At 43.7% G+C, this 26,154-nt stretch overlaps 1 protein-coding gene across 1 annotated transcript in view; it reads left to right on the top strand.

Annotated features, from left to right (window-relative positions):
- Positions 1 to 256: 256 nt before the first annotated feature.
- Positions 257 to 26,154, top strand: part of ARHGAP20 (Rho GTPase activating protein 20) — a 58,143-nt gene continuing 32,245 nt past the window's right edge. Inside the window, 2 exon segments of the mRNA XM_040055454.2 lie at positions 257 to 358; positions 10,415 to 10,500. Of these exon segments, the coding sequence (XP_039911388.1) occupies positions 260 to 358; positions 10,415 to 10,500 (185 nt within the window). The 5' untranslated portion in view covers positions 257 to 259.

Here is a 26,154-nt window from a genome sequence, read left to right as displayed (position 1 = left end):
GCGCGCATCGCCGCCCACCGCCGTCCCCGGCCCCCCGCGCCCCCCCGGAGCCGCGCATGCGCGCCACCGCCCTCCCGCAGCCGGAGCCCCCCGCGCGGAGAGGGGCCCGGCGCGGCCGAGGGGGCGTGGCATCAGAGGGCGTGTCCCTCGGGGGCGTGTCCCGCCGGCGGGGGGCGTGGCGCGGCGCGGCGCGCCCTGTCCATGGTGCGGGCGGCGGCGCGGGTGTCGCCGCGGCGGGAGCGCGGCGGTGCGGGGCTGTATGGACGTCATGTCCCCGCAACAGGAGCACCTCGGCCCGGGCCGCTCGTCCTCGGTGAGCGGCGAGAGCAGGGGCTTCGCCGCCGCCGACAGTAAGAAGGTGAGGCCGCCCCCGGAGACCGCACGGGAAAGCGCTCCCCGGCCCTCGCCCCTGTCCCGGAGCTTCCCTGCGGGAGCTTCCCGCAGGTCGGCGCGGCCCCATCGCGCGCTCCGCCGCGCTATCCCCCTGGGTCCTGGGTCCTGCGCGCCGCCGTCGGAACCGGGGTCGGGGGAGCCGCTGGCAGAGCCGGGGCTGTCGACGGGAAGGGTTCGTGAACTGGCTCCCCCGGGAGCTGGGAGTGCGGCGGTGCCCAGCGTGGCCGAGGGGCTTCTGACGGGTGGATAACCCGAGGACCTCGGGAGGTGGCCGCACGCATGTCCCGGGAGCGCAGGGAGGCTGCTGCCTGCATGTCCAGGGTAGGTAAGGAGCGCCGCTGCACAGCGGTCCCGGGGAGCTAGGGAAGGGTTTGCTGGATGCTGTTCGCTGGATGCTGTTCGCTGGAGTCACAGAGCTTTGCTGCATGGATTTCCCGGTCATCTGCCGCGGAGGGTGTTGCTGCATGGATGTGCTGGAGCGATAAGGGGGTTTGCTACATGGATTTCGTGGGGAAACCTAAAGGACGTTTTGCTGGGTGGATTTCTGGAGGTTTTGCTCGGTGGGTATCAGAGAGAGCTGGGGAAAGGTTTGCAGAGTGTTTATCCCGGGGGGGATCAAAGAGGGATCTGCTGCATGTGTGCCCGGAGAGAGCGAGGGAAGGGTTTGGTGGAGATGAGGATATTTGGTGGCTGCTCTCGCACGTGCTTTGTGCAAGATAAATATAAGAAGCTTCCTGAAGAAGCACCTTGTGCGAGGTGTATACAACTGATAGCAGAAGAGTCTCATCCCATCTTCAGAACTGGCTGTAAAATCTGTTCGGTGTCAAATTGCTGTTCAGCATCTGACACAATCAAGTGCAAAATGCTCTCTTCTGCATACAGCCAAGCGCTTGTTTCTGCCTTGTAGTTAGCTGTAACAAGCGAACTGTAATAACCAGATTCTTCCTGCTGTATGAAACAGGAATTCTTTTTTTCTCTTGGGTTTAGCAAGTGCTGTAGTGTTTTTCTATCCAAAGTAGAGCTGGTACCTTGCTGCCTTGCAGATTTTGCTTCACAGTGACATTTAAATCTATCCACTGCCTTGTCTTTAGAGGTGCACTTCAGGCGACTGCCAAATAGGCTGTCAGGATTAGAATGACTGGCCAGGTTTCAGTGTCCATAAGTAAATCTGCCCTCCTGGTGACAATTTAGGACGGCAGTAGAGTCTGAGCTTGTGTGCAATCCTGTGGCTAAGCAGTCACTGGGATTTTGCTGGCCATGGCACAGCAGTGCAGAGAGAAGTCCTGCTGGTGTGTCAGGCTGGGAGGTGATGCTGTGTGTTCTCACGGGTTGTGTCTTTGTGTCCCACCAAGCTACATAGTGCCCCAGCCTGACTGCAGCCCTGGGGACCTCTTCTTATGACAGCTGCTGTCAGTGGTGGAATGGTTGCCTGGAGAGAGTTTGGCCAATATTTCTACTACACTTTGCTTCAGTTAATACCTGATTGGTTTCTGAATTGGGCATGTGATACACCTACACAAGGCAGTGGAGTACCTTCTGCTGCCCAGCTGGGCAAAATGTTGGAGTAGACACCCTCTCCAAGTACTGTGATCTAATTTGAGATGGCTACATGTGCTGCTTTGATTTTTATCAAACATTTATTTCATTTTTGCTGAAGACAGAATACCATGTACCTTCTAACCTGGCAGAGCCCTGATGCTAGGTACCCACCTGAAATGAGAAGTTATGTTCAATTCCTGCGAAGATGAACGTTTTTATCGTGCAAGTTCCGCTTCATTATTCAGCATTCTGAGGACAAATATTAATGGTAGCACTTGTGTTTCCTATTCCTGCTCCAAAGAGCCCACAGTCAAAGGAATGCGGGCCTTGTTTTTGCCAACGCTGACAAGGGAGCAGGGATATTACTTTTTACGGATCTTGGCAGCCCTTTTGGAATTCCTCAGCGTGGAGGCACATGCAGCGGGGGTACAGATGGAGATCCTCCTGTGGAGAAGCAGCTTGAGACCCTGGCAGGGCCCTGCAGCATATGGCAGCTTTGTACACCATGCACAGCCAACATAGGCAGCCACCAACATCCAGCCAACAGCTTAGCTGCTTGTCCATGGCTGTGGTGCTTCCTTGAGACTACTAGCGTGCCACCTCTTTATGCCTCTCTGAGGAAGAAGATCCCTAACCTCATCCATGTACAAGAAAAGAGTATTCCTAATTTTGCCTGAAGCTGGATCTCAGCGACAGTTCAAATATTTCTTTTACTATTTGGGTCCTTTGGACTCTATATATACCTCGGTGATGTCTTTCAGTGCCAAAGCATCATTTTTTTCACAATACAGAAAAACTTCTTTGGATCCAGGGAGATTACCTTGTCTGTATTGGTGACATGCACTGAAATGGAAGAATGTGTTGGCAAGAAATCAGTTTTGATACTGGTGACGCAGCATGTCAAGTTAAACAGTTTTGTTGCAAATACATATTTAACATCAACTGTCTCACTTTCTGGCAAAAGCTACCCCTAAATATGTGACGCTAGGTGACCATGAACCTTTCTCCCTTTTTATTAATTTGACTGTATTTTCTCAAATTAGCTGAGATTTTCTGCATTGTTCTGTGGTTTTCTGAACTCCTACTTCATCGTCTGCTTGGCTGTCAAAACGAAGCTGAAGGATCACATGCTTGATCACAGCACAGAACCAGAATATGGACAGAAAATGTCTGGGGCTTTTTTCATGTATTTTACATGAAAAAAAAAAATTAAACTAATATCCTGGAAACGTTTCTTTTCCTATTCTTGGCATGCAAAATAATTTGCACTGCTAACCTACCTCACAGTCTGTGGGAGGTTCTCTCTATTAAAAGCTTACAAGGCACTCAAGACACTCTGCTAAAAGGTGACATTGAAGTGCAGTGTTTTAGTTAACACTTTTGGAAAATTCTGGGCTAGTTTCCCTCCGTTACTGGATGTACTGGAGTCACTGGACTCCTTATGTGTGATTGACTTACAGAGAAGTTTAGTATTGACTGTTAGCTTAGTAACCAATACCAGTAAATTGATGCAACTCTGAAGTGGGTTGAAGTAGCATGAGTAAAAGTGATTATACTGATAGAGCTTATCTCTACAAATTTGTCAAAACAAACTAAGCAGCAGAGATGTCTTTTATGCCAATGTGACTCTGTCAGCAGTAGCAGCTGGGTCATTTAAGCATATTTATAAGTTCCTGGTGTTTCACTTCTCTCTTTCCAGAGGGGCTAGATTCCAACCTACCCTGAATATTTTACACAAAACAATATCTGGTAGCATAAGGAGTCACTCCCAGGATTTTTGCTGCCTCCTTAAAGATTTTGAGTAACTGCTTAAAATGTTTTAGAGGCTCAGCCATTTTTAGTATTTACACCTGCAAAGTGTGCAAAAATGTAACCATTTTGAATACTAATCAAAGTAGCATTTATGGTTTGAGACTTGAAATCTGGCAATTCCATCACCATAAGTATGTGTTTCTTTATGATTCTGACCACAAATGCAGCAACAGTTTACTGGCAGGGAAAAGGGAGTTACAGTGTTCCTCAACAGGGTATTAAATGGATAAATTCAAGGAAGTTAATGGCATTGAAAGAGTTATCATACATAATCTTCATCCCTTGTTTTACTCTGAAAAGATGAATCAAATATGTATTTGCCATTATATTTTATGATACCTTGATCTCATGCCAATATATGTATGTTTTTTTCAATATAAATCTCCTTAAGCAGAAATTTCTTCTTCCTGCAAGAATCTGTCTGTCCTGTTTACTGTGGTCCTGGCTGAGGAGCTGGTGGGTTGTTTCTAAAATCACACCCGGTAGTGCTGGAAATTTCAGACACATAGGAACCCTTCTGGCACTATTTAGTGAAGTGATGTACAATTCCTATCATCCTGCAGACATATCCTGTAGCCATTTTGTCTCTGATGAGGGCTGAAAAAGCCCCTGCTTTAATGAAATCACCCGCGAAGTGGGTCCTTAGGTTAAAATCACCTTGGCAGGCTCTGCTGGCTTATGGGAACTTACTCTTGTGATGTGCCTCCTGGTGCTGCTGTAATTACCAACTTGTGTCAGCAATCCTTCATTTCTCTGTCCAGGAGAGAAACTGAAAATGATGCAGAAAACAACGTGTTCTAGTGCTAGTGTTTCCTACTCCTGGGATTTTTGTTTGCCCCTCCTGGTGGCAGTAGGAAAGAGAGGGGCACGGTAGGTCATGCGGGATCTAATACCCAAGAGCTGCACATAACAAATTATTGCCTCTCTACTTAATCTTGCTTGAAGATGTGGAACAGGGGGAATCTCCTCTCTGTCATCTGTAAACTGCTCCTGAGAAAGTCTTTATGTACAGAAACTGGGGCAGAATTTTGTCCATGTATTAACCTGCCTGCTTTGTGGCAGGCTTGAAAGGAAACACTGGGCTTCAGCGAGACCACCACACAAGGAGTCACTGGTCTGAGCAGTGCCCTGACTCATGGTAGGACCCACAAGCAACATATTTGATGTTCCGCTCCTCTATGGTGTTCTTACTAATCTTTCACATCTTCATCTTGTGGTGTAGATGAGTGGAATCTTTTGAAGACATCCGTATCAGTGCTTCCAAGGATTTGTATCCTTCGGGAAGTAATTGGTGCAACATGTTTTGCTCTTAGCTTCTTTTATCCATTTTGCTTGCTACTCTGAGATGGCCTTCAGGCTTTGCTGAGCTCTCTAGCAGCTGCTGTTCCGTGATGATGTGGTTTCGGTTCCACTGTGTTGATAGCTCTTCTCTCTTGTGCCCCTGCGATTGTTTTCTCCACGATTACCCATCCAAAAATGGCTTTCTTTCTAGGAAGGTCTTTGTAAGTAAAAGTATTCTGCCAGCATAAACAAAAGCACATAGTTTTGTCACCTGCTCTGCCTGTATGGTAAATGGTCGCTCTGTGGGACCTACATCCCTGCTGCTTGAGCCAGCAGTTCAAATGCAGTCATCTTCTCACCCTGTTTATGAGGGCTCAAGAATGTTATAGGTCAGCATAGGTCAATTTCTTGCTTTAACAAAGTATGAGAGATTATTGTTATTCTTTGGTGCTTTTTGACAACCCTAGTCTGTAAGTCTAACAAATACTGGATTATAGCATGTAGGGAAATAAAACCTGTTGCCTCTTGTAAGTGGCCCAGTGATACAGGGGTAGGGGTGATGCTCAGTTGTCCTGGAAGATTAACTGCTATATGCTGAGGGTTGTTTGGATTCTTTGATTGTCAGGCAGTTAGCTGAACTTTGCCTCCCAGTTTTGGTAAGGATTTGTTGCCTGTGCTTTGCTTCATATCTAGCTAAACCAGGAGTGTGTGCCACAGATATGTTTTGTTGCTCAGACAACAAGAGCAGAGTTTGCATGGGTGAAATCCCTCATAGTTATTAACTTAAATACATTTTGAGAGTAGGATTTGTTAAAATCAGACTTCCTTTCATTAGAAAAATAAAGCAGTGAAAGGGAGAGCTTAGCCACTTGAAAGCAATCCTCAGCTCGAGGCATTGGCACATCTGAGGGTTGTCCCTGTCACCCAGTTAAATGACCCAGGCAGATGTCCCAGCCTTGACCCATTTCTGGAGTGAGCCTGTAAATCAGGAGCCTGAAATCCTTCAGTGTCTGAGGAAGCTTTAACAAGGTTATCTGCGCATTGCTGAGGAGGCATTTCTGCTGTGTTTACCTGTCACTCGGGAACTAAATAAAATTTTCAACTGTTTCATATGAGTTTCTTAAACAGGCATCAAATAACATTGTTTCCTTATCCTACACTCAAACCACTGCAAGAAGACAATTATTCCCTGTGTTATAGAGCGCATACATTTTTCTGTTCCCTGTCCTTTGCTCAGAGAGCAAGGAGAGAGAGGATTGATGATGATTAACTCTATTTTCTTGGTCACCTTTTCTTTTACAGTCAGTGGAGGAAAACTTCTTCAGACAAGATGAACTGTGCCCTAAATTGACTTTTTCTCACTAACTGCTATAAAAGGAGCACAGGGCAAACAGCTCAGGTGTGTGAGTCAGAGGCTGGGGGAGAAGAATCCTCCTGCGTGTGTCTGACCATGGCATGGGTCAGGCAGCACAGCCTGGCAACATGGGCAGTGTGCTCCCATGGAATCACCGCACACAGTCCCTGTCTTAGCCCACCTGCTCTGACCTCCAGCACGTCTGCAATAGCTGCAGCAGGGTGTCCACTCCCTGCATGGATTTTTAACTTCTCTAGATACTTGAAAATATTATAAACACTCTGTATGCATTACTTCAGTTACTTGTCATCACAAAATAAATAGTAAGTACCATTCAACTCTTTTCATTCGTTCTTTATTTAGTTCACGCTCTGCCATTCTCTTTAGAGGCGCGATATAGTAAAGTGAGACACATAAAGTGCAGGAACAGTTCCAGTTTCTTTGATCTTATCACATGTTATCTTTTCCACAGTGGAACACAATATTGTAACTGGGCGATATATTGATTTATGTAAGTTTCATATAGTACCATCATCCACTTCAACTGCGAGGCAAAATTAGTTGAATACTGGCATCCAGGAATAGATTTTTTCCTCCAGCTGATGACTTGTGAGATACTTGTGCAAGTGTTGCAGTAGTCCATAGGGCTCTGATTCCCGAGAAGAGACAGCATATTTTCAGCGATGGTTTGCAAGCTTTCTGTCCTCAGCATGGTGGGCTGGTCTGCTCATAAACCACCTACTATCACAGTTTGCAAAGCAGTGTGTCAGATTGTAGGTCTGATCGATACCTGGTGTACATTCATTCTTTTCCAGTCTACAGGCCTATGACTTTTTTATACCGGATGAGAAGCTGGCCAAATACTACCACCAGGACAACAACTGAAAATGCAAGACCTTTTTGTTTCTGTTAAAAAGTCAAGACAACCACAACCAGAAATGCAGAAAGTATGAAGTTAAACCTGAATCGGAGGGGAGGGGACAGGAACTCAAGCTATTGAATGTGAGGAAGACAGAAATAACTCCAGTTTGTCCTGACTGATGCAAGATTATCATCTTTGCGTCTGGCACACTGTAAACATTCGTTATAGATACTGATTTTATGATATGTTTCACATGGGTGTGACTCAGCCAGCAAGTATGAGAATTTCTGTCTGTGATGACCTTTCTAATATTTACATGAAAAAAATAGGAGGTAATGATGTGGGACACATGTTGAGAAATGCTTCTATGTGTTCCATGCTTAGATTGTTGGTCAGTGCATCTCCTTTTCCTCCCAAACATCTGCTCTCACTACAGCTGTTCAAGATATATCTCCTCTTCTCCACATTGCCGTCCTTGCACATAATAAAAGCAATAAAAATGAGGATAGCAGGCGACTGGATCCAGCTTAAATGAATTTATCCTCTCCCTTCTCAAAGTGAATCAATTTAAGTTGTCATGATGGTCACTTATTTTCTCTTCCCAAGCTCTGTACATAGCAAAATAAAAATAAAACACCCCTTTCTGTCTCTAATCAATGTTTCTGTGTAATGTGTTTATTTGCATACAGCTGACCTGACTCACTCGAGTGCTGTGAAAATTTTCCTTTTCTCATCAGTGAACTTTTTATGTTTTTAGGCATTTTTTTTTCTGTTAAGATTTGCTTAGTAGCTGTGCTAGGAGTTTGCCCAGAGAGGCTGTGGAATCTCATCCTTGGAGGTATCACAGACCTGCGCTGGAGGTGGCCTGCTTGAATGGGCCAGCAGGTTCAGAGAGGCTGAATCTCAGACCTGCTGGGATCCCCTCCAACCAGGATTATCTCTGCCAGTTATTTGAGCTCTTACTAAACTTGCTGTAGTCTAGACTCTACTTTGGTCTTCAGACATTTGAGTCAAGACTAGAATCTCGCTGGCACAGGTGCTAGTCAGCACTGCTAACTCAAGCATGAAAAAAACCACTGTAATTGCCATAGGTTTTAAAATACTGCAGGTTTGGTGGGTTGTTTGTTTGTTTCCCAGTGGCTTTCTTTTCAGACCTAATGATCTCTTTGGAAATGTAACCAAACTTCCACTGCATTTGCAGGAGCTGAGATGCTCCAGTTTTTACCCCTCCAAAAGCCACCTGCCCAGTAATGAGTAAATTGCAGTAAATTTCCCACTGGGAGTTGATGCTTTATATAAACTCCTAAAATCATGTGACATACGTGGCTGATCTTCTGTAGCATGTTACACTGCATTGTTACAGAGATCTCTTTTTGTCTTCGTGTTTGCAGGTATGCTACTTTTTAAACCTCTAACAGCTTTTCAGATTTGCTAGCAGTAAGACAGAGATTTAATTCACTAGAACAATTTCTCTTATTTATTTATTAAAATAATGTCTTAAAATTAGGCATCTCTTTTATTAGTAATATTTTATCCAGTTATAGTCCAATTGGAGACAGCTAAATGTTCCCAGACTTAATTCATTACTTTTGAGAAGGTTATTTTTTGATAAAATAGGGAGGAGGGGATAATTTTTAAAGGTGAATTGAGATTGCGCAGTTGAGTTTGTAACAATTGCTGCACAATAGCTGTAAGCTGAGTGACGAAACAAACAAGCATGCTCCACATCAATAAAGAGAGAACTAAAAAAGTGACAGAATAACAGATGGACTGCAGTGAATAAAAGAAATGCATTTGTCACAAGCGAGTAAAATACGCAGGGTGCAGTTTCTCCGAGGGGAGCACCCTGTGCACCTGCCCAAACAAAATGTATGTATGCCACGTCCAGCACATACACTGGCAGAAGAATCACTTGTTCCGACTGTCCTGACATATTTGTCCTGGTAGTCAGTGGTTATTTTTGGTACGAAGGAAGGCAGTCACGCTTTGTGATTAGCTGACAACAGAGACTTCAGCACTGTCAGAGGTTCGCCTGTTAGTGGGCTCTCAGTGGTGGCCAGGGCGGTGTAAGGTACCACTGCATCCTCCCATATTCTCCTGTCAGGGTCGCAGGAAGAGTTTGACCCTGGTTCTTTTGTTCAGGAGTTTATTCTAAAAAGTATTTGAGCTAAAAAAGGTAACAGTCACCCATCTGGTGGAGGGTCAGTGAGAGGAGAGGTCATGCACCTTGGCAGCAGGCTGCACAACCGGTTCAAGACAGCCCTCCAGGGTTAGGGCCAGGACTACTCAGTCCTGCTTCTGGCTGCAGGAGGAAGACTGAATGCATCGTGGTGAATACATTTGCGTTCAGGGAAATGTGTGTTTTTGTCTCCTGTGGGTGCTTTTGAAAATTTCGACCTCTGGGGAAAACAGTGGTATTTATTTACTCGGTATTTTTATTGTAGTCTTCAACTTCACTGACTGGAAATCCATGCTCCCTTGTTAGCTACTGACATTTTAATCTCTTCCTTGTGCTTTTTTTTCCCCTGCGGTGTTCTCTGTCTTTGAGTGTCTCTTTTTTCTCATTCTCTTCCTAGTTCTGTGCTAACAACTGTCCTGCCTATCCCTATTTTATTTTTCTCATACATAATCAGGAATGGAAAAAATGCCATTGTTGATTATTGACTACTGAGGGGCAAGATACAATGCTCCAGATAGATTAGTAGGGAAGGAAAATGCTCTCATATCTAAAGATTTGTTAAAAAGCGTAGCCTAATGTAGCATGTAAGGTCAGGTGGGTAGAATCCAAACCTTAATTTATGGTAGATGTCAGATCTGACACAGAAATTTATGAAGCATTTGAAATTTAAACCACCACCTGGATATCTGATAAATTTAAAGTACAATAAATTACTAAGGGACAAAAAAGTGGTTGAGGACCAGCTCTAGGTGTTTGTTTCATGTGTGCAGGGTACCTCAAGTATCTTTGTATAGGCACTAATTTTCAGCTTTTCCTGGTAATGTTCTTGCTTTTCTTACCATGTGATATCTTCCCCCTCCAGGGCTGCTGAGGGCAGTAGCTTTGCCTTTTACCCATGGACTGAAATTGGAGTCTGGCTGTGACCAGTCCGTACGCATGCAGTTACTGTTCTGAATCTCACCCGTGATTTCATTTTGTTTCTCTTTCCAATCAGAAAATGAAGAGTTTGGCCCAAAGACGCCAGTCTGCACCATCTTTGATCTTTGTCAAAGCGCTCAGCAGATCTAGATCGGCCTCAAGGTGAGTGCCTGAGTTTTGCTGGCTGTACTGTTTGACAGTTTCTCAGCCCAAAACTCGAAATGTTTTCCAACTATTGTCCACATCAGTTTGTTGAACACAATTCAGGCTCCTTGGTAGCTGCACGGCCATAAAGCTTGCTGAAAGACCTGACAGACCCAGCCCAGGCACAGGGCTGAGCTCCCAGAGGGGGTTTCCCTGGTGCTGCCACACTGAGCTGTTTTTACCTGACTGGGTGGGCAGGGCTGCTCTGCAATTTGTAACCAGGCAAGTGACATTTGGCTGCTCAGCTGTGACCAGTTTGTGACTGGCTGTGGCTGCCTGTTGCGGAGACACCATGGGCAGAAGATGGATGCTTGTTGCCTGGGACACTTCCACAGTGTCAGGCGTAACTCAGCATTGTTCGTTGTAGAATTGCACAATTTAATTTAAGCTAAGATTCTTCCATCATTGCCTGCTGCATGGTACAGGCTCTCCAGGGCTCTGGAAGCCCCTGCTGATTTAGGACAATGCTGTGGGCCAGGATCTCATGATCACAGCTTTCCCCTGCCCAGTATTAGCTCTTGTGGGGCTGAATATGTGGGTGTTAAACATTCAGCCTTTTTTGTCCTTGTCTTCTACCAGAATCAGCCATCCTCCCTCCCTCTCTCTCCTTTCTCCAATGTAAAGCTGCTATAGAAATGGAAGTTTCTGTGGAGCTAGCTCCCTGTCCAGCCCCAGCCCTGACCTGCCATTTGAACTGCTCTGCATACATAACTTTTTTCTGCCTGCACTACAGTTCATTGGACTTTAAACTTAGAAAACGTGTTTATCGAGAAGTAAACCATCTGGTAGGCTGTTAATGCTTCCAGCTGTGTATTGCTTTTTATGAAGAAATGTTATTGAGGGAAATAAAAGTATGGCTTTGTAAGGGTTTTTTTTCCTACTCTGTAGCGTGTTAAGTAATCAGTACGTGAGCTTTGGAAAGTTTTTTGTCTTTGATCTAGTTAATACCTGGTTTGACATCATGCAGAATTCCACAGTATTTCAGAAACTTGTGAAGGTATTCTGTGAAAAAATCAGAGTTGCAAAATAGGAAAGTCAAAATTCATTTACCTGCTGGTATTCAGACATGAATATTTTTCTTCAATTCTGCTTTTTCAATTTACTTTATTGCCTGCTCCATAAGTATCAGAAATCAGAAATAGCTGGAGGGACACCGAGTGTAATACACACTACATTTTCACCTAAGAATTTCATGCTTTCTTCAGTGTCTTGCTTGTAGAGCCCAGATCAGAATGATTTCCAAATCTAGTGTGTGAAAGGATTCTTTTGTAAGGCCAGTTGGCAGAAACTGTCTGGTGGAGAGGACCGAAGAGGGGAATGAGTTTCCTTGTTCTGCAGTAAGCAGTGCTTATCCTACACGGCAAATGATGCTGTTTTCGCAACTGATGAATGCTGCCTCAGTCATGTCTGTCCTCTGCCTGTGGCATGCAAAATTTAGCTGCTTCTGTTGTTTTGAGCTGAAGTCTGTGGCCTTTGTGAGAGGTATTGGGTGAAGTCTGAGGATGCTGAAGTTAGAGCAGGTGATTTTGTAGCTTCAGAGTCTTCCAGTTTAGAGGGTGACACTTTGGGTGGTGTTTATTATTGTTCACAGGAGCAGCAATTCTCACCTGTGCCTGACTTCCTTGTTTGGCTGTGCAAAGCACATTCCTCTTCATCACCAAACTGATGGATGAGTTTGAACTTTCCACTCGGTTTGCTGTGTAAATGCTTAACTCTGGTGAAGTGCTTTCTCTGAAGGAGAGCTGAAGAGCAACAAAATGACTTCTCATGTTTTCTAATCTCCTCCAAATGTTTTACCTCAGACCTGCCTCTGCTCTTAATTCTTATAGACACAGCCAATCTGCAAAATCTATTATTCTTCTCTGGCAGTGAACCTTAATACTGGGACTCCATAACACTTACTTGTTAATGGTTGATTAATGAGTTGTAGATAATAAAGCTCCTATCTGAAGTTAACAAACATCTGGGAGGGATTTATTTGAATACTCTCACCTCAGCAGCTGGCTCACCTCAATATTTGTTGAAATTAATGAACAAGTGCAAAGTTTAAAAGGGCAGGAAATACTTAGAAGCCAAGTCAGTTTGTATTTTTATAACACTTTATATGTCAGGTGTCCCTGGTTTATATACAGGGCTCTTTCATAAAACGTAGTGGCACTTTGGACAGACTTACTCTGGGGCATTTTAAAGTTTATTAATGCTATTTATTTAAAGAAACCATGGTGATGTCTGGAGATGGCTATTTAGCTTTCAGAGGACTAAGGTTTTCAATGGTGGTGTTAGCTGTGATGACACACGGATGTGAGCAAGACAAGATGATCTAGCTGGACAAAACAGATGCTTGTTTGTGCCATTGTCTTGTGTGCTTAAAAGCTTGTAGTCTTTTTCTCCAGCTATATAATTTGGTTTAATGATTATTCAGCTTTTTTTTACAAATCTTGCCTTGCCTTGTCAGTCATGAAGAAGGAGTTGCATGATATTTGGCCTATAGGAGAATTCTGGGATGGCTGTATGGCATGGTGGTGCACAGAAGGGAAACTGTGCTGTAATCCATGCCTCACTTGACTTGTACCTGCAGGCAGAAGAGAAACATAGTAAATAGTATAGATACTATAGTGGAATTTGGGCCCTTACATACAAGAAATTAAAATATGTAGACCGTCATTGTTACCCATTTTTGTTTCTCTTCTTTTTTTCTCTTTTCTGTACAACTTCTTTTTCATCACAAGATTGTGGTGAATAGCCAGATGAAGACTGTTCCACACCATCAAATGTACTCTCCAGAAGCACTTTGATTAAGTTTATTGTAGAAATACATTGGGGAAGTAAGCTTTTGGTGTTTTTCTTGGCTCATATTCAGGTATGGAAAAAAAAAAAAAAAGATTGTTAACTCCATTAATGTGTATGAAATCAGGAAAGGATTTGGGTTAGTTGTATTTGTTCCCGGACTTGTTCCACAGTTGTAATTTTCCTCTTACTTTTTCTTGGTGTCTTTTAGTGAAACCTGCACAACTTAATGATACAGTTCAGTGCAATACAAATTACATGCTTGAAATAGAAATGTTTGAGGCCTGGATTTAAAGCATCAAGTCTTGTCATCTCAAATAACTGATACAGAATAATAAAGACTTCTTTCAAGTCAAATTTTCAACTTTTGTTCTGCTGTCCCTCAAAACGATTTTCACACGTGACAAAACCCAAGTTGTTGCTCTGCACTGGTGGTCTTCTGCTTGCATCTCTAATATTTCACAGGGACAGCTAAACTCTGTGCTGCAGTCGCCAGCAGCTTCTCCTTTTCTATTGCACACCTCAACAGATCTTTGAAAGTGATATTTTTACATGCTGAAACCAAGTAATATAATCTCAAAATTTCTGAGTCTGGAAGACTATTTATAGATCTGTGTGTCCACACATTAAAGGTGTTAAAATACTGAAAATGTAACAACTCTTTTTAGAGTATGAAGAGTGTTTATGATGTTATTTTGGTGTAAGCTGGAAGCACAGGCTGTTTTAAAAAGAAATCCCAAAGGATATTTTTTAGAAAGTTTTATTAATAAATCCCTAAAGAACCTGAAAAGGAAGTTCCTAAAATGTTATCCCTACCCAATTTTGTTGTGTGGCTTTAACGGTTGAAGAAGTGGAAGGTAAAAACTGAAGATTTCCCAAGTTTCCAAGGTGTTTTCTCCCCTTTTTTGCACAGAAGTAATGTTATGCCATTCACAGAGAGGCTGTTTTTCCTTCTTCCAGTGCACAGTGATTCTGGCATGTCATCTTCTGGGATTCCTGTGCCAAAGGCTAAATATCCCAGATAACGAAGATCATATGTGTAATCTAGTAATACATTCCACTTGGCGCGAGTCAAATACAGACTGTTCCCAGAGTCTTGGACATTGCGTTTTCAGGGTTTTAGTCAGAAGATATGTGGATGATCCAAGCTGTGTGACTAGAGGAAGACAAAAATAGGGACTTTTAATAAATGCAAATTGCCAGATGGCCTTAACTGTCTCTTTTTCGCAGGGAAGATGAGTAGTTGGCGTTTCGGGCAAAACCGATGGCAGGGAGGAAGGGGATAGAAGCCCATTACAAGTAACCAGCTTGTTAGATAGGTATTCCAGCTGTGATAATTTTGCTCGTTCCACAGTCCTATCCGTGCTAGTGAATAATCTTGCTTCACAGTGTAATCTCTGTGAGGTGCACTGGGCTGGTGAGGCGATGGCGAGGGAGCGCGGGCCCCTGGGCCGGTTTCCCCTGCTGGCTCCGGACGAGGCCCTGACGCAGAGGCTGTCCTGCCTGCTCTCCTCCCTGCCCGTGCGGAGCTGGCTGCTGCTCCTGCACAGCCCCAGGCACCGGGGCAGCATTTGCTGGAGCGTGCACCGTGGATGGCACCTCCCTGATGGCAGAGGCCACCCCTGCCAGGCAGAGGAGCGGCGCCCTGGGCCAGGGCCGCCACGGCCTGGCCGGAGATGGTGCCATCGCCGGTGGGAGCGCGGCTTAGGGTCAGCCCTGGGGTGGCACGGGACAGGCAGCGCCTCGCCCGTGAGTTTGCAGGGCTGTGAGGGGCAGAGGCCGTGCTGTGTGTTGTATGTGCCAGTTTCCAGGTGTGTCTTCCACGTGTGGTCAGTGAGAATTTGCCTCCGGAGCAGCCGCACGCTGCCGGCGGGGAGAGAGGGACACAGAACCAGAGCGGGAGTTGGCATGGACACGTACCAGCCCCGCTAGTCATCAAAAAGGAGGGGAAGTCCTATTCCTAGAGACTCAGTCACCAAAGCAAATGAAGGTTTCTTTGCTTCTGGGTCTAATTCTTAGATTGGGACTTTTTCTGAGATTTTTTTTCTTTCATGAGAAGGTTTTGATGTTTTAACATTTTATGTTTAATCGGAATGGGCAGAAATCTCTGTATGAGAACTGCCCTGGATTTGTCCCCTCAATATGTCATGTTTCCCTATGTAAGGTAAGCATATATGAATTTGTAGAAAATAGTAATTTTTAAAAAAAATTGCTATTTTGTATTTAATGCCGTTCCTTTTTAATGGAATTACACATAATTTAAACAGCTTGTGATGATGTTCTACAAGTTGTCAGTTTCTAGTATATCTGCTTCATGCTTGATTAAAGCTAATTATAATGCTGGAGTATTGCTTCCTTAAACCATGTGTTTGAGCACAAAAGTTACTTTTACATAATAATAGCTGAGGATAAAATTTTATTAACTGTTAACAAGGTGAACTTTCTGAGGCCTCAGATGGCCTTTTAACTCAGAGATTGGCAATCCTGCCCCTCTGCTGCGTTTTCTCTATTTTGTTTTGTGTGAGTGTATGTGTGCATATGTTTGTTTTTGATAAAACTCCTCAGTTCTTCATTTACGACCTACAAACTGGCTTTTAGCGATGTTTGTACATCTGGAGATCGAAATGAGCTGCGGCTTTTGGAGATATGCTGCTTTTTTATTAAAAGGAAAGAACTAGAGGTAAGAAGAAGGCAGACTTGGAAGCAGGGTTTTGGAGGGATTGGAGTTTAAATAAGAGATTAATTTTACAATAAATGACTGATAGTTTAACACCAGCGCCTTAAGCCGATTCCCTTCTGGAAAGAGTTGTGTCATTATGAAGACAGTGAGGGGCAGTGCTCATCAGGATGAGTGCAGGGCTCTGCTTGTCCAGATGTCTCGGTGTCCACATATGCTTTTGGCTGCAGCCCATTTAAAGGACTTTTTGGATTAGGCCTTGAGGTCTGGCAGAATGCAGCTGTTGTCCAGCCATTGTGTATCGCTGGTTTTAGACAATAAAATCTCTGCCAAGTGACAGTCTGGCCAAGCAGTTTGGGCAACTGCATACCTGAGGAAATCACAGACCAACTTGCTCAGTCTGCTTTGTGATCATTTATCGTGTGTAAACAAGCAGAAAGGCTCTAATGATGTGCAGGCTGATGTGCAGCCTCTGGTGCTCTCACCTCTGACGAGGCCCAGTGTTAAATATCCATTGGACTCTCCTTTGAGCTGATATGGTGTTTCTTCTCCTCGTCCAGCTGCATCCTCGTGGTGCACAAAGCTGCTGGTGAGGAGCTTTAATCACACTGTGGGAGTAACATCTGTGCCCATTCTTCAGTGTTTGTGTACTGGGGGCTAGAGCCAATAAAGGATAATTAGCCTCAAGGGCAAGACTCTAAACCCATGACAGGAAGACATCATCTCAGAGGCTTCCTGACCTCTCAAGTGCCTCTGTTGTTTAGACACTCTCCTGCTGACCAGAGAGCTTACCAAACACCTGGAGTTTTGCTTTTGCACATCCCAGTAACAGCGTAACTGTTGGCAGCACTGAACAGGTAATTATCATCATAAGGCATAGAGATGTAGGCGATCCTCCAACAGCTTTTTTCCCTAGCTCAGATCACTAGTGGAGTAGGAACCTCTGACTAACCTGCCCAAGCAGCTATGTGAAAAACTCGTTGAATAAATATGTGGGCAGTTAGTTATGGGAGAGCAAACAGGTGCATGTGGCTCCATGCATGTTCATAAGGAATCTGAGTCACTACGCTTGCTCTGGCTGGCGGCAGCAGACATATCAAGTAATCTCTTCACTGTAATAGGAACAGCGCTGTAGTACAAGTATCAAAATATAATTCAAAGCCCTGGAGGTAAAGCAAAGCCAGATTTGTTCCTGTTACAGCTGGACATGTGAAGTGACAGTCCTGTCTTCCATGTTGGCACCCGTAGTGGTCATCCCTCTTATAGAAGTGGTCCTTACAAACAGAAGCCAATACAGGGGCTGAACAGATCCTCTCTTCATGGCTGTGGGGGGCTTTGTGGAGTTTAGCCCACTGTGTCCCGCAGTTCCTAGAATCATAGGATGGCTTGTGTTGGAAGAGACCTTGAAATCATCTAGTTCTGAGCTCCCTGCCATGGACACGGACACCTTCCAGTAGATCAGGTTGCTCAGGGCCCCATCCAACCTGGCCTTGAACACTTCCAGGCATGGGGTATCTGCAGCTTCTCTGGACAATCTGTGCCAGTGTCTAACCACAATCACAGTACAGAATTCTTCCTAAGATCTAATCTAAACCTACCTATCTGAATTGCCTCTTCAATAATGTGAAAATAGAGCCAAAAGGGGAAGGACTACTGAGCAGTGAAACTTTGAGAGACCATGAGCAGCCCCACTGGTATTACCCAATAATTGAGTGGGGTGGCTGACAGGCAGTAAACCCAGGCAGTCGACTTGATAATGCCATTTCCCTGTTGAAAGGACAGGGTCACACAAGTGCCTTACTCTTGCATGTCTACGTGCGAGCCTGTGTGACACATAGCTGGAGATGTTAGGGTCAGCAGAAACATGTAGGCTCACTGACAGCCATTCATGGTGGTCCAGAAGGGATTTCTAAAGATGTCCACACCAGCCTTTTAACCTGACGTGCGCATCAGCTTTAAATTACCTGCTTCTATGGAGATCTGCAGAGTGTCCTAGCTATTTTTGGTAACCCAGAATTCATGGCTGTTATATGACCTGTGCTGAACTCTTGTAATAAACTTTACAAGAAGATACATGAAAACCCCTTTTGAATAAAAGGTCAATTTCATCCATGAAGTAAGTCAAAGCCAATGGATCTGAGCCAGGCTTTTAAAAGTTTCAGTTGTGATTAAATGGGATTAATTCTCCTAATTGCAACTGCTGCTTCTCAAAAAAGTTAAGGTAGGACAAAAACCTTATTCCTTCAGGAGACTAAAATAATGCTGGACCGCTTAGTGGGACTGAGATCCCAGAGTACTCCTCTGTATGCCTTCTCAGAACGTGTAGGGAGAAGCTTGGTTGGTAGTAGCAAGGGTAGCCTGTGCATCCAGGCTTCTTGTAGGCCACAAGAAGCTCCAAAAAGCCCAGACAACCGTGGTGCAGAGCTGCAGAGCTGGAGTGTTACATTTTGGGCTTTTCTTTCCTCTCAGTTCATCCTACTTTTTTTCTATTGTTTTTCTTCATTGTCTTTCTTTTTCCTCCCCCCCAAGGGGTCACTTTTTTGGTGACCTTTCTTTTCTTTTTTTTTTTTTTTTTTTTTCCTCTTTTTAATCTGAACAATGAAATCTCTGTTTGGGTACCTGGAATGGCATTTCCCTGGTGCAGCTGTGAAGAGAGAGTAACTCAGGGTGGTGCTGCTATGTCAATTCATAAAAGTGAGTGGGAACTGCAGTGGTGAACAGAGGACTGATTCTTCCAAAGGCTAAAAGGCTTTTATTGACTTCTGCATGTGAATATGTCCTCTCCCAAACGTCTCCCTTACTCAGGGGGCCTCAGACCAAAACCACTTGAACTTGTTGACTGACTGGAAAGCACCCACACTGCAAGTGCTTTTCAGTAGGATTTAAATAACTTGCCCCAAATTGTTTTCTGGTGGATATAGGCAAAATATGACCGAAACGTGTGGTGCTAATTTATACCAATAGAGAATTTTGCCCTTGTGTTAAATTTTCAGAGAAACACCTTGCAGCTGTTTGTTAAAATAAAACAAAAAGCTTTGGAAGCAAACCAAACCACAAGCATGTTTCCTGTCTCCAGCCTCCATGCTGTAGTGCATTCTTGCTCTGCAGACAATATTGTCCTTTCGGCAATGTAAAAATTACTTAAGTGCGGCTTTGTTTACATTTAAGCTGCCAAGCTTCCATCCTGGAAAGTGTGAGGACTTTGTTTTAATGATGCATTTTACCCTACAGCTATGTGATATTTTACTGCCAGACTACAGAAAAGTAGTCTGTTATGTGCCTTAGCACCTGAAACATTTAGTGCAAACCACCTTATTCTTCAGAATAATTTTTATCATGTCTCTTAAGGTTTTTGACACCATGCAGAGATGATACAAGACAATTTTTAGAGTCCTATTACAGTTTAAGTTGGAATATTTTTCTCAATATATATTGCATTAAAATGTGCACACTGAGTTTTAGAAGCAGAGGAGTGATATCCAATTTCATAAATATAAGTTTTAGCCTTGATTTTTGCCCTAAAATGTAAATTTGTCTATTTACCTGAGTAGAACTTGCTCCCCATCTCAATTAATATACATCTCCCTTCCAGGCTTGTGCTTGCCCTGCCAGTGCTGGAGAGTGGGTTGTGGCACATTTTGGTCTGAGGTTTTTGTGACCCTGTTGGGACTCACTTGATCTTGGGTATAATTTTCTGAGGTCCAGCTGCTTGCCTGGGTAGAGTGAGGACAGCCCTGTGCTGGAGGCTGCGAACTGAGGCTGATACGTGCTCCAGGTCAGAGTACTCCCTGTGAGATCCAGAGGCATAGTCCATAAGAGAAAATGCGGGGGTAAGAGGTGACTGCCCCCTATTTGTTCAAACATACTACTTCAAAAAAAGAAGTTGCAGCCAGTAAAGAACACTTGTAAAATAGAATCAGGCATCATAAAACTTAGTAACTAATGCTCTTTGAAAAACCAAGCAGATCTCACTTGTTTCGTGGTACAAAGGCTACTGTACCCGCAACGGTGATGGCCTAGGGGACTTTAAAGGAGTGCTGCAGAAAATAGACTTGCTATTTCTGGAATGCTGCACTGTTTTCACAAAGGACTGCTTCAACTGCATAAGATTTGCCAAAGATAACAGCATGCAAACATGCCCAGCATCCTCAGAACGAAGCTCCTTTGGCATAGCCGGGATCAATTGACAGCAGATTTTCAGAAATGGGTTGGCAGCCCATGTGATTAAGGGAGTTTTATTCTTGTTTATTAAAGTCTCTTCTATAAATAGTCCGTGTAAGTTTACAACTGCATACTGACTTTGTGCTGGCCCACGTCTTACCTACCACCTTCCTGGAAAACACTCCTACCTTCAAGCTCATCCTTTTTGTGCTTTCTTTCGCCTTGCAAGTATAATGATTATTTATTACAATAAAGTGCTGCACAAATGTAGATGAAGTGCATATTGAGGATCACAAAGATTTGAAGTGGGCAGATTCTGAGCATGTGGGTGACTTGCCGAGGGCACTTGGTTGTGGTTTGGAGGCAGTGACAGAAAGGAGCAGTTAGCACCTTTAAAAATGCAGAGGATTTTATATCTCTATCTCTATATATATCTATAGCTATATATATCTGCCCGTCTAAGTAGGGCTCTGAGCTGCAGATTGCTCCGTGTGGGTGAGCCTTGTCTGTGTTACCTTGTTCATGGCAATGGGAGCTGTGAATGCTCGTCCCTGAGGCCAGCAGGGCTTTGTGTGGTGGTGCTGAGCAGGCAGTGGAGATGGAGCAGGCTGGACTGAGCATATCATGAGAAATAGGCATGGCTGTTGGCATCCCTGTTTTCAGCTCCTTACTCCATCTATAGATAGTTTGTGCCAAGCCAGAAGCCGTCACAAGGACATCTTCAGATTGATAGCGTTATTGAGGAGTACCATGTTGTATCTCCCTGTCTCTTCCCCTTTCCATCTACAGCTTTGATAGAGGTTTGAGGGAATGATCAAGAACTTACACAGGGCTTTGCTTGTTCCTGTTTTTTCAAAGACAAAGCCCCTTGCTATCAGATTTTGGAGGCAGGTCTGTGAATGTAGTGCAGTTGTAACCTCCTTTTTCTTCATGGCCATTCAAGCCACATGCTTTAATAAGCTGCCAGCATGATAGAAACTAAATTAATCAGGAGCATGAACAGGACTATCTCCATTGTCCTGTGTTCAGGCCCAAGCATGGGCAGTTGTTTCCAGTGTACAAGAAAAGCTCTTCTTTCATTTAGTTTTTCATTCTTCTCCTTTAGTGTACAGAACCCAGTGATCTGTTTTGTGATTATTTTGGCAAAGTCAGGGATGATTTTGTCAAGTTGGCTAAAATACAGAACAAGTCACATCCAGATTACCATTAATGATGGAATTCAATGTGTGTTGAAGTCCTAAAACCTTAACATTGCCCTTTGGTGCACTATAAGGAGTGTTGCAAGGTGAGTCAGTACTCACTGCTGAGTTACAGATTTGGTTGGGTTTTTTGTTCCACCTTATTTTACCTTATTTGGCAAGCTCTTGCATACCAAATTGGAGAAATTTTCTTTTGGTTAAAGAATGGTTCTCACTACCTTATTAAGTTAATTATCTTGAATGCAAAACACCCTCCAGCCACAGCATGGGTAATATGTCTGAGTGCTAACGGATTTCCAGCAGTAAACCATCTTGTCTTCCAAGCTCCAGTTAGCAGGTCCTGCCTCATTAGCAAAAAAACAAGGAAACCATCTATTAAGCTCCTATTGAAGTTCCTTCTCACAGGACTCTTTAGGAGTTGAAGGTTGAGAGTAGGAGGCACAGAAAAAAGTGCAAGTATTGTTACCTGATTTCCAATATAAGCTCTATTAAGTAAGTGGAGGAACTTACCTTCTAGACCTTGTTTGCTTTTGGAGGTATCTCTGCTGGTGACAAATGACATGTTTTCCCTGACTGATAATCCATTTTGGCAAAAATCCATAATGTGGGCTGAACTGTAGATGTTTCTTATGGTGCAGATAGCTGCTGTTTTCACTAGCCTTGAAAGGATGTGAGTAGCTCCTGCTTCTCTCAGTGGGCTGCTCTAGCCCAAAACTGTGATTCAGTAAATGCTTTACTGAGAGACGCTGAAGTTGGAAGTTCATTGGCTTTATTATTCCTAAAAGATAAATTGCTAATTCTTTAAAGCCATCCAAAACTGGCCTTTGAGATATACAAAATAAGTCTGATGTCTGTGAGCACTGTGAGGAAGGTTAGCAGGTGCTCTGCTTGGTGGCCTCTCTAGCCTGTAGCCAAAACAAGGTTAGATCTGTGCTGCAAGCTGCAAGCTCTATGACTGTAGTTAGAGCCTCTTCACTGTCTAAATAAATGACTTGGGCACAGGACTTGAAGGTACATTTACATCAGTTTGCTGATGACACCATACTGGGAGGAACTGTTGACTCCCTGGAAGGCAGAGAGGACCTGCAGAGAGATGTAGGCAAATTAAAAACATGGGCAATCACCAGCTGCATGAAGTTTAACCAGGGCAAGCACTGGATTCTGTGCCTGGGGTGGGGCAACCGTGGATGTACAGACTGACTTGGGAGTGAGACGCTGGAAACTAGCTCAGGGGAAATGGATCTGGAAGTCCTGGTCACTGACAAGATGAGCGTGAGTCAGCAGTGCCCTGGCAGCCAGGAGGGCCAAGTGTGTCCTCATCAAGAGCAGTGTGGGCAGCAGGTCGAGGAAGGGGATTCTCCCCCTCCACTCCACTCTGATGAGACCCCACCTGGAGTTCTGTGTCCAGTTCTGGGGTCCCCAGCACAGAAAGAACATGAAACTATTGGAGCCGGGAGAGGAAAGCCGTGAAGATTACTAGAAGGATGTAGTCCTTCCTAAGAGGGAAGGATGACAGAACTGGAACTGTTCAGCCTGGAGAAGAGCTCTCTGGAGACCTTGGAGCACTCTTCCAGTACCTAAAGGTGGCCTATAAGAGAGGTTTCCTTGAGGGGTGTTAAGATACCCCCTGCCTGGAGAGATTCAAAGTCGTGTTGGTCAGGGCTTGGAGCAAGCTAATGTAGAGAAAGGTGTCCCTGCTCTTCGCAGGGATGTTGGACTAGATGGCCTTTGAGAGTCCCTTCCAGCCCAGGCTATTCTGTGACTCTGGGATTGAATGATATGATTGATTGTATGAAAACTGGAAAGAGCCTCTGGTCCTTACTTGAGCTTTGGCACTAGTGGAGGTGTGCAGGATTTATACCTACAGTACATATTTGTGAAAGGAGTGTAGGCCAAGTTATTCACTGTAAGAGGAATTTGGATAGGTATTATGTGTGAGTTTGACAGACCAATTGCAGCCTCTGGCTGTGCTGGTTCAGGTTTCAGCCTTTTGAATAGCTATCATTTCACTGTTCTGCTGATGAAAAGGTGAATTTCTCACCTACATCTTGGATAGGACTTCAGAGGTTAAAAAGAGAAATGGCATTTTATTTCAATAGGTTTTGGTCATGTGGAGGGCACTGGTGCTGCATCGTAAGAGGAAATCAACTTCTGTGGCTGCAGAGAGATCATCAGTGGAGAAAAGTTCTGGCAGAAAGCAATAACCAAAACAATGGAGTGAGGTTTAGGATGAAGCATGAGCAGTCTGTGAGAGGGTTGTCATATAGCTGAAGCTAATTCCAGCTTAGCTACCTTGGAACAGGTTGTTCCCCTAAGGCATCTTAGAGCTTAATCTAAACCAATGATAGGCTGAAGTCATCATCAACTTAAATCAGGGGAAAGCTCCCTGTTGGAATAAATGACACTTGGATCATGGGTTTAGTAACCACTTAGCATGGATTGTTAATTTTTCCTTTAAAAAGTATATTTTCTTTCATTGTTTTCATTATAAACATAGAATAAAGCTGACGTCTCCATTAACACTGAGAATAAGCATTTTGTGAGTAATGCCATTCAGGTATCAGCTTTGTTGAAAATCCCAAGGAAGCTCTTCAGGGAGGAGAAGTATTTTTTGTGTTTCTGTGGTTTCTGGTAAATACAGGATCAATGAAGTGAGCTCTGATGTTAGCTTTCCCACTGAATGCAGCCAAGATGTGTTTTTCAGTATTTGGCTGACTGCTGTAGATTTCACCCACAAAATTGAAGTGGTCTTTTAAATCATGGTGTCTTTTGAATAGGCACAGAATGACTATTTTGATTAATTTGAAAAATAAGAGGTATAAAAATTAATGTTCTGGAAACACCCAGTGAAAAATCTTCAATTATCTTTCTACTAATTTCAATCCAACTCAGTGATTTTAGTCTTTTCCTGAAGAGCTCAAGAATACTTCTGTAGATACCCTCAGATTACAAAATCTTCTGCTTAGTTAAAATCCCACATGGAAATTTCAGACCCCCAAAATAGTACTTAAAAAAAAAAAAAAGTCCACCTAAGACTAGAGTTTTATAATGGCAATGCCATCAAAACATCAGTGTCAGCCTTGCTTCCTCACAAAATGGAACATGACTGATTGCTGGCTCTATAGATCCTCAGCTAACCCCATCTTTCAGGCATCAGTTCACAGTTCCTTCTAAACAAACCTGGATGACAGCTTTTTTTTCCTGCCAAAATGGAGAGATGTTACCGTGTGGGATTTTTACATGTGCTAATCATAAAGTGATTTTTAGGGAAACACAGGAAAGGCAGAGAGAGCCCTACATCACTGACTTTAATTTTTTATTTATATCAGAAATCATGTTGACCTGAGTTTTGCCTATTTTATTGAAAGGAATTTTCAAAGAATCAGTATTTACATACTTAGCACTTTTTCAAAATTAGACCCATCTAATGGCCAGAAAAATCATTGAGCCATTAAAAACCGAATTGCAAAAATATCTGTCATATAAATCCCTATACCTGAGGATATTGCTGATCTGCATTTTCTTCAATGTAACAACACTTGGGTTTCATTCATATCTTGTAACAAAGGAACATTAATTGAGAGGATCAAAAGCCTGCTTTCCAAAAGACTTTTTTGTCACTGCTGACATGAATTTCCTCCATGTTCCTTGTTCCTGGGGCATTAGAAGATTCTGGCTAAATTAATGGCTTTGATTTTAATTTTCCACTTTGAAGAAAATATTGGCACTTTTTTTTTTTTTTCTTTTTTTTTTCTTTATTTTCTTAATAAGGCTTATCAGGTAAGGTCTAATATTAGTGTATATAAGAGTGCTTACTAGAGTTCAGCTGACAGGTGTGTTTGAAAGGCACTGGCTCACAAGCCAGTTCAATTTGCTTGACCCTGCTGGCATTATTAAACCTCCTGCACCTTCATTTTTGTACCAACATGGCAAAGATTTTGCTTAGTTTAATTTGAGAGGCTCCTGGGCTTGTGAATCCTGATGTAGAAAACGTACAAGCGGGAATAATCAAACAGAATTGCCTATATGGAGACATAAAAGCCGGACCTTATGATTGTAAGAATGCCGACAGCAGTGTAACATGAAAAATGTTTTCCTCTAATTGTTGTTACTTGGTTCAGGTACAGGTGAGCATATCCCTGATTTAATCCTTGAGGTAAAGGCCATGCCTGGCTTTCACACAGGTGGTCTCATCAGCATTCCTGAATTCTGCTTGAGTTTCTGTGCCAAGTGGAGGGAGGGAGTTAATGAAATGGAGTCCCAGTTACCTAACACACATTGGTGAGCTGGTGAGGTGGCAGTTTCTAGTCCCATGGGTGTGGCAGGGTAGGAGAGGTGCTTGTTGTTCCCCTGGCTCCTGTTGCTGGACACACAGTGTGTAACCCTTCTATGCTGGACCAAAGCTCCTCCCTCTGCTTTAACCTCCGTACTCCTGGACACCCCTTCTGCATAGGAATGATCAAATAACATTATTCATTCTGTAAGTCATTCCTCTTCTTTCTCTCTTACCTGAAGGTGTAGGTAATGAAAGACAAGATTAAGACAGAGTTTAAGACAAAACAAGTTGAGGAATTCTTTAAAAAACCGAACACTCCAAGCCAGAAAGGGGAATCCAAGGCCAAATCCAAGGCCCTTCCCAGCAGGTCCTTGATCCCAAGGAGATCCTTGCCAGCTCCTTATACATCAGTGAAAGTGTGTCCTGCTAGTGTGGGCCACTCTTAGAGCTTATCCTTTCTCTCCCAGCTGTCAGGATTTCCTAAATAACTTGCTGCATAATCCAGCCACAAG

The sequence above is a fragment of the Hirundo rustica genome, chromosome 2 (assembly GCF_015227805.2).
Source record: "Hirundo rustica isolate bHirRus1 chromosome 2, bHirRus1.pri.v3, whole genome shotgun sequence".
NCBI lineage: Eukaryota > Metazoa > Chordata > Aves > Passeriformes > Hirundinidae > Hirundo > Hirundo rustica.
The sequence above is the reverse complement of the archived record's forward strand: the minus strand, read 5'-3'. Positions and strand labels throughout refer to the sequence as shown.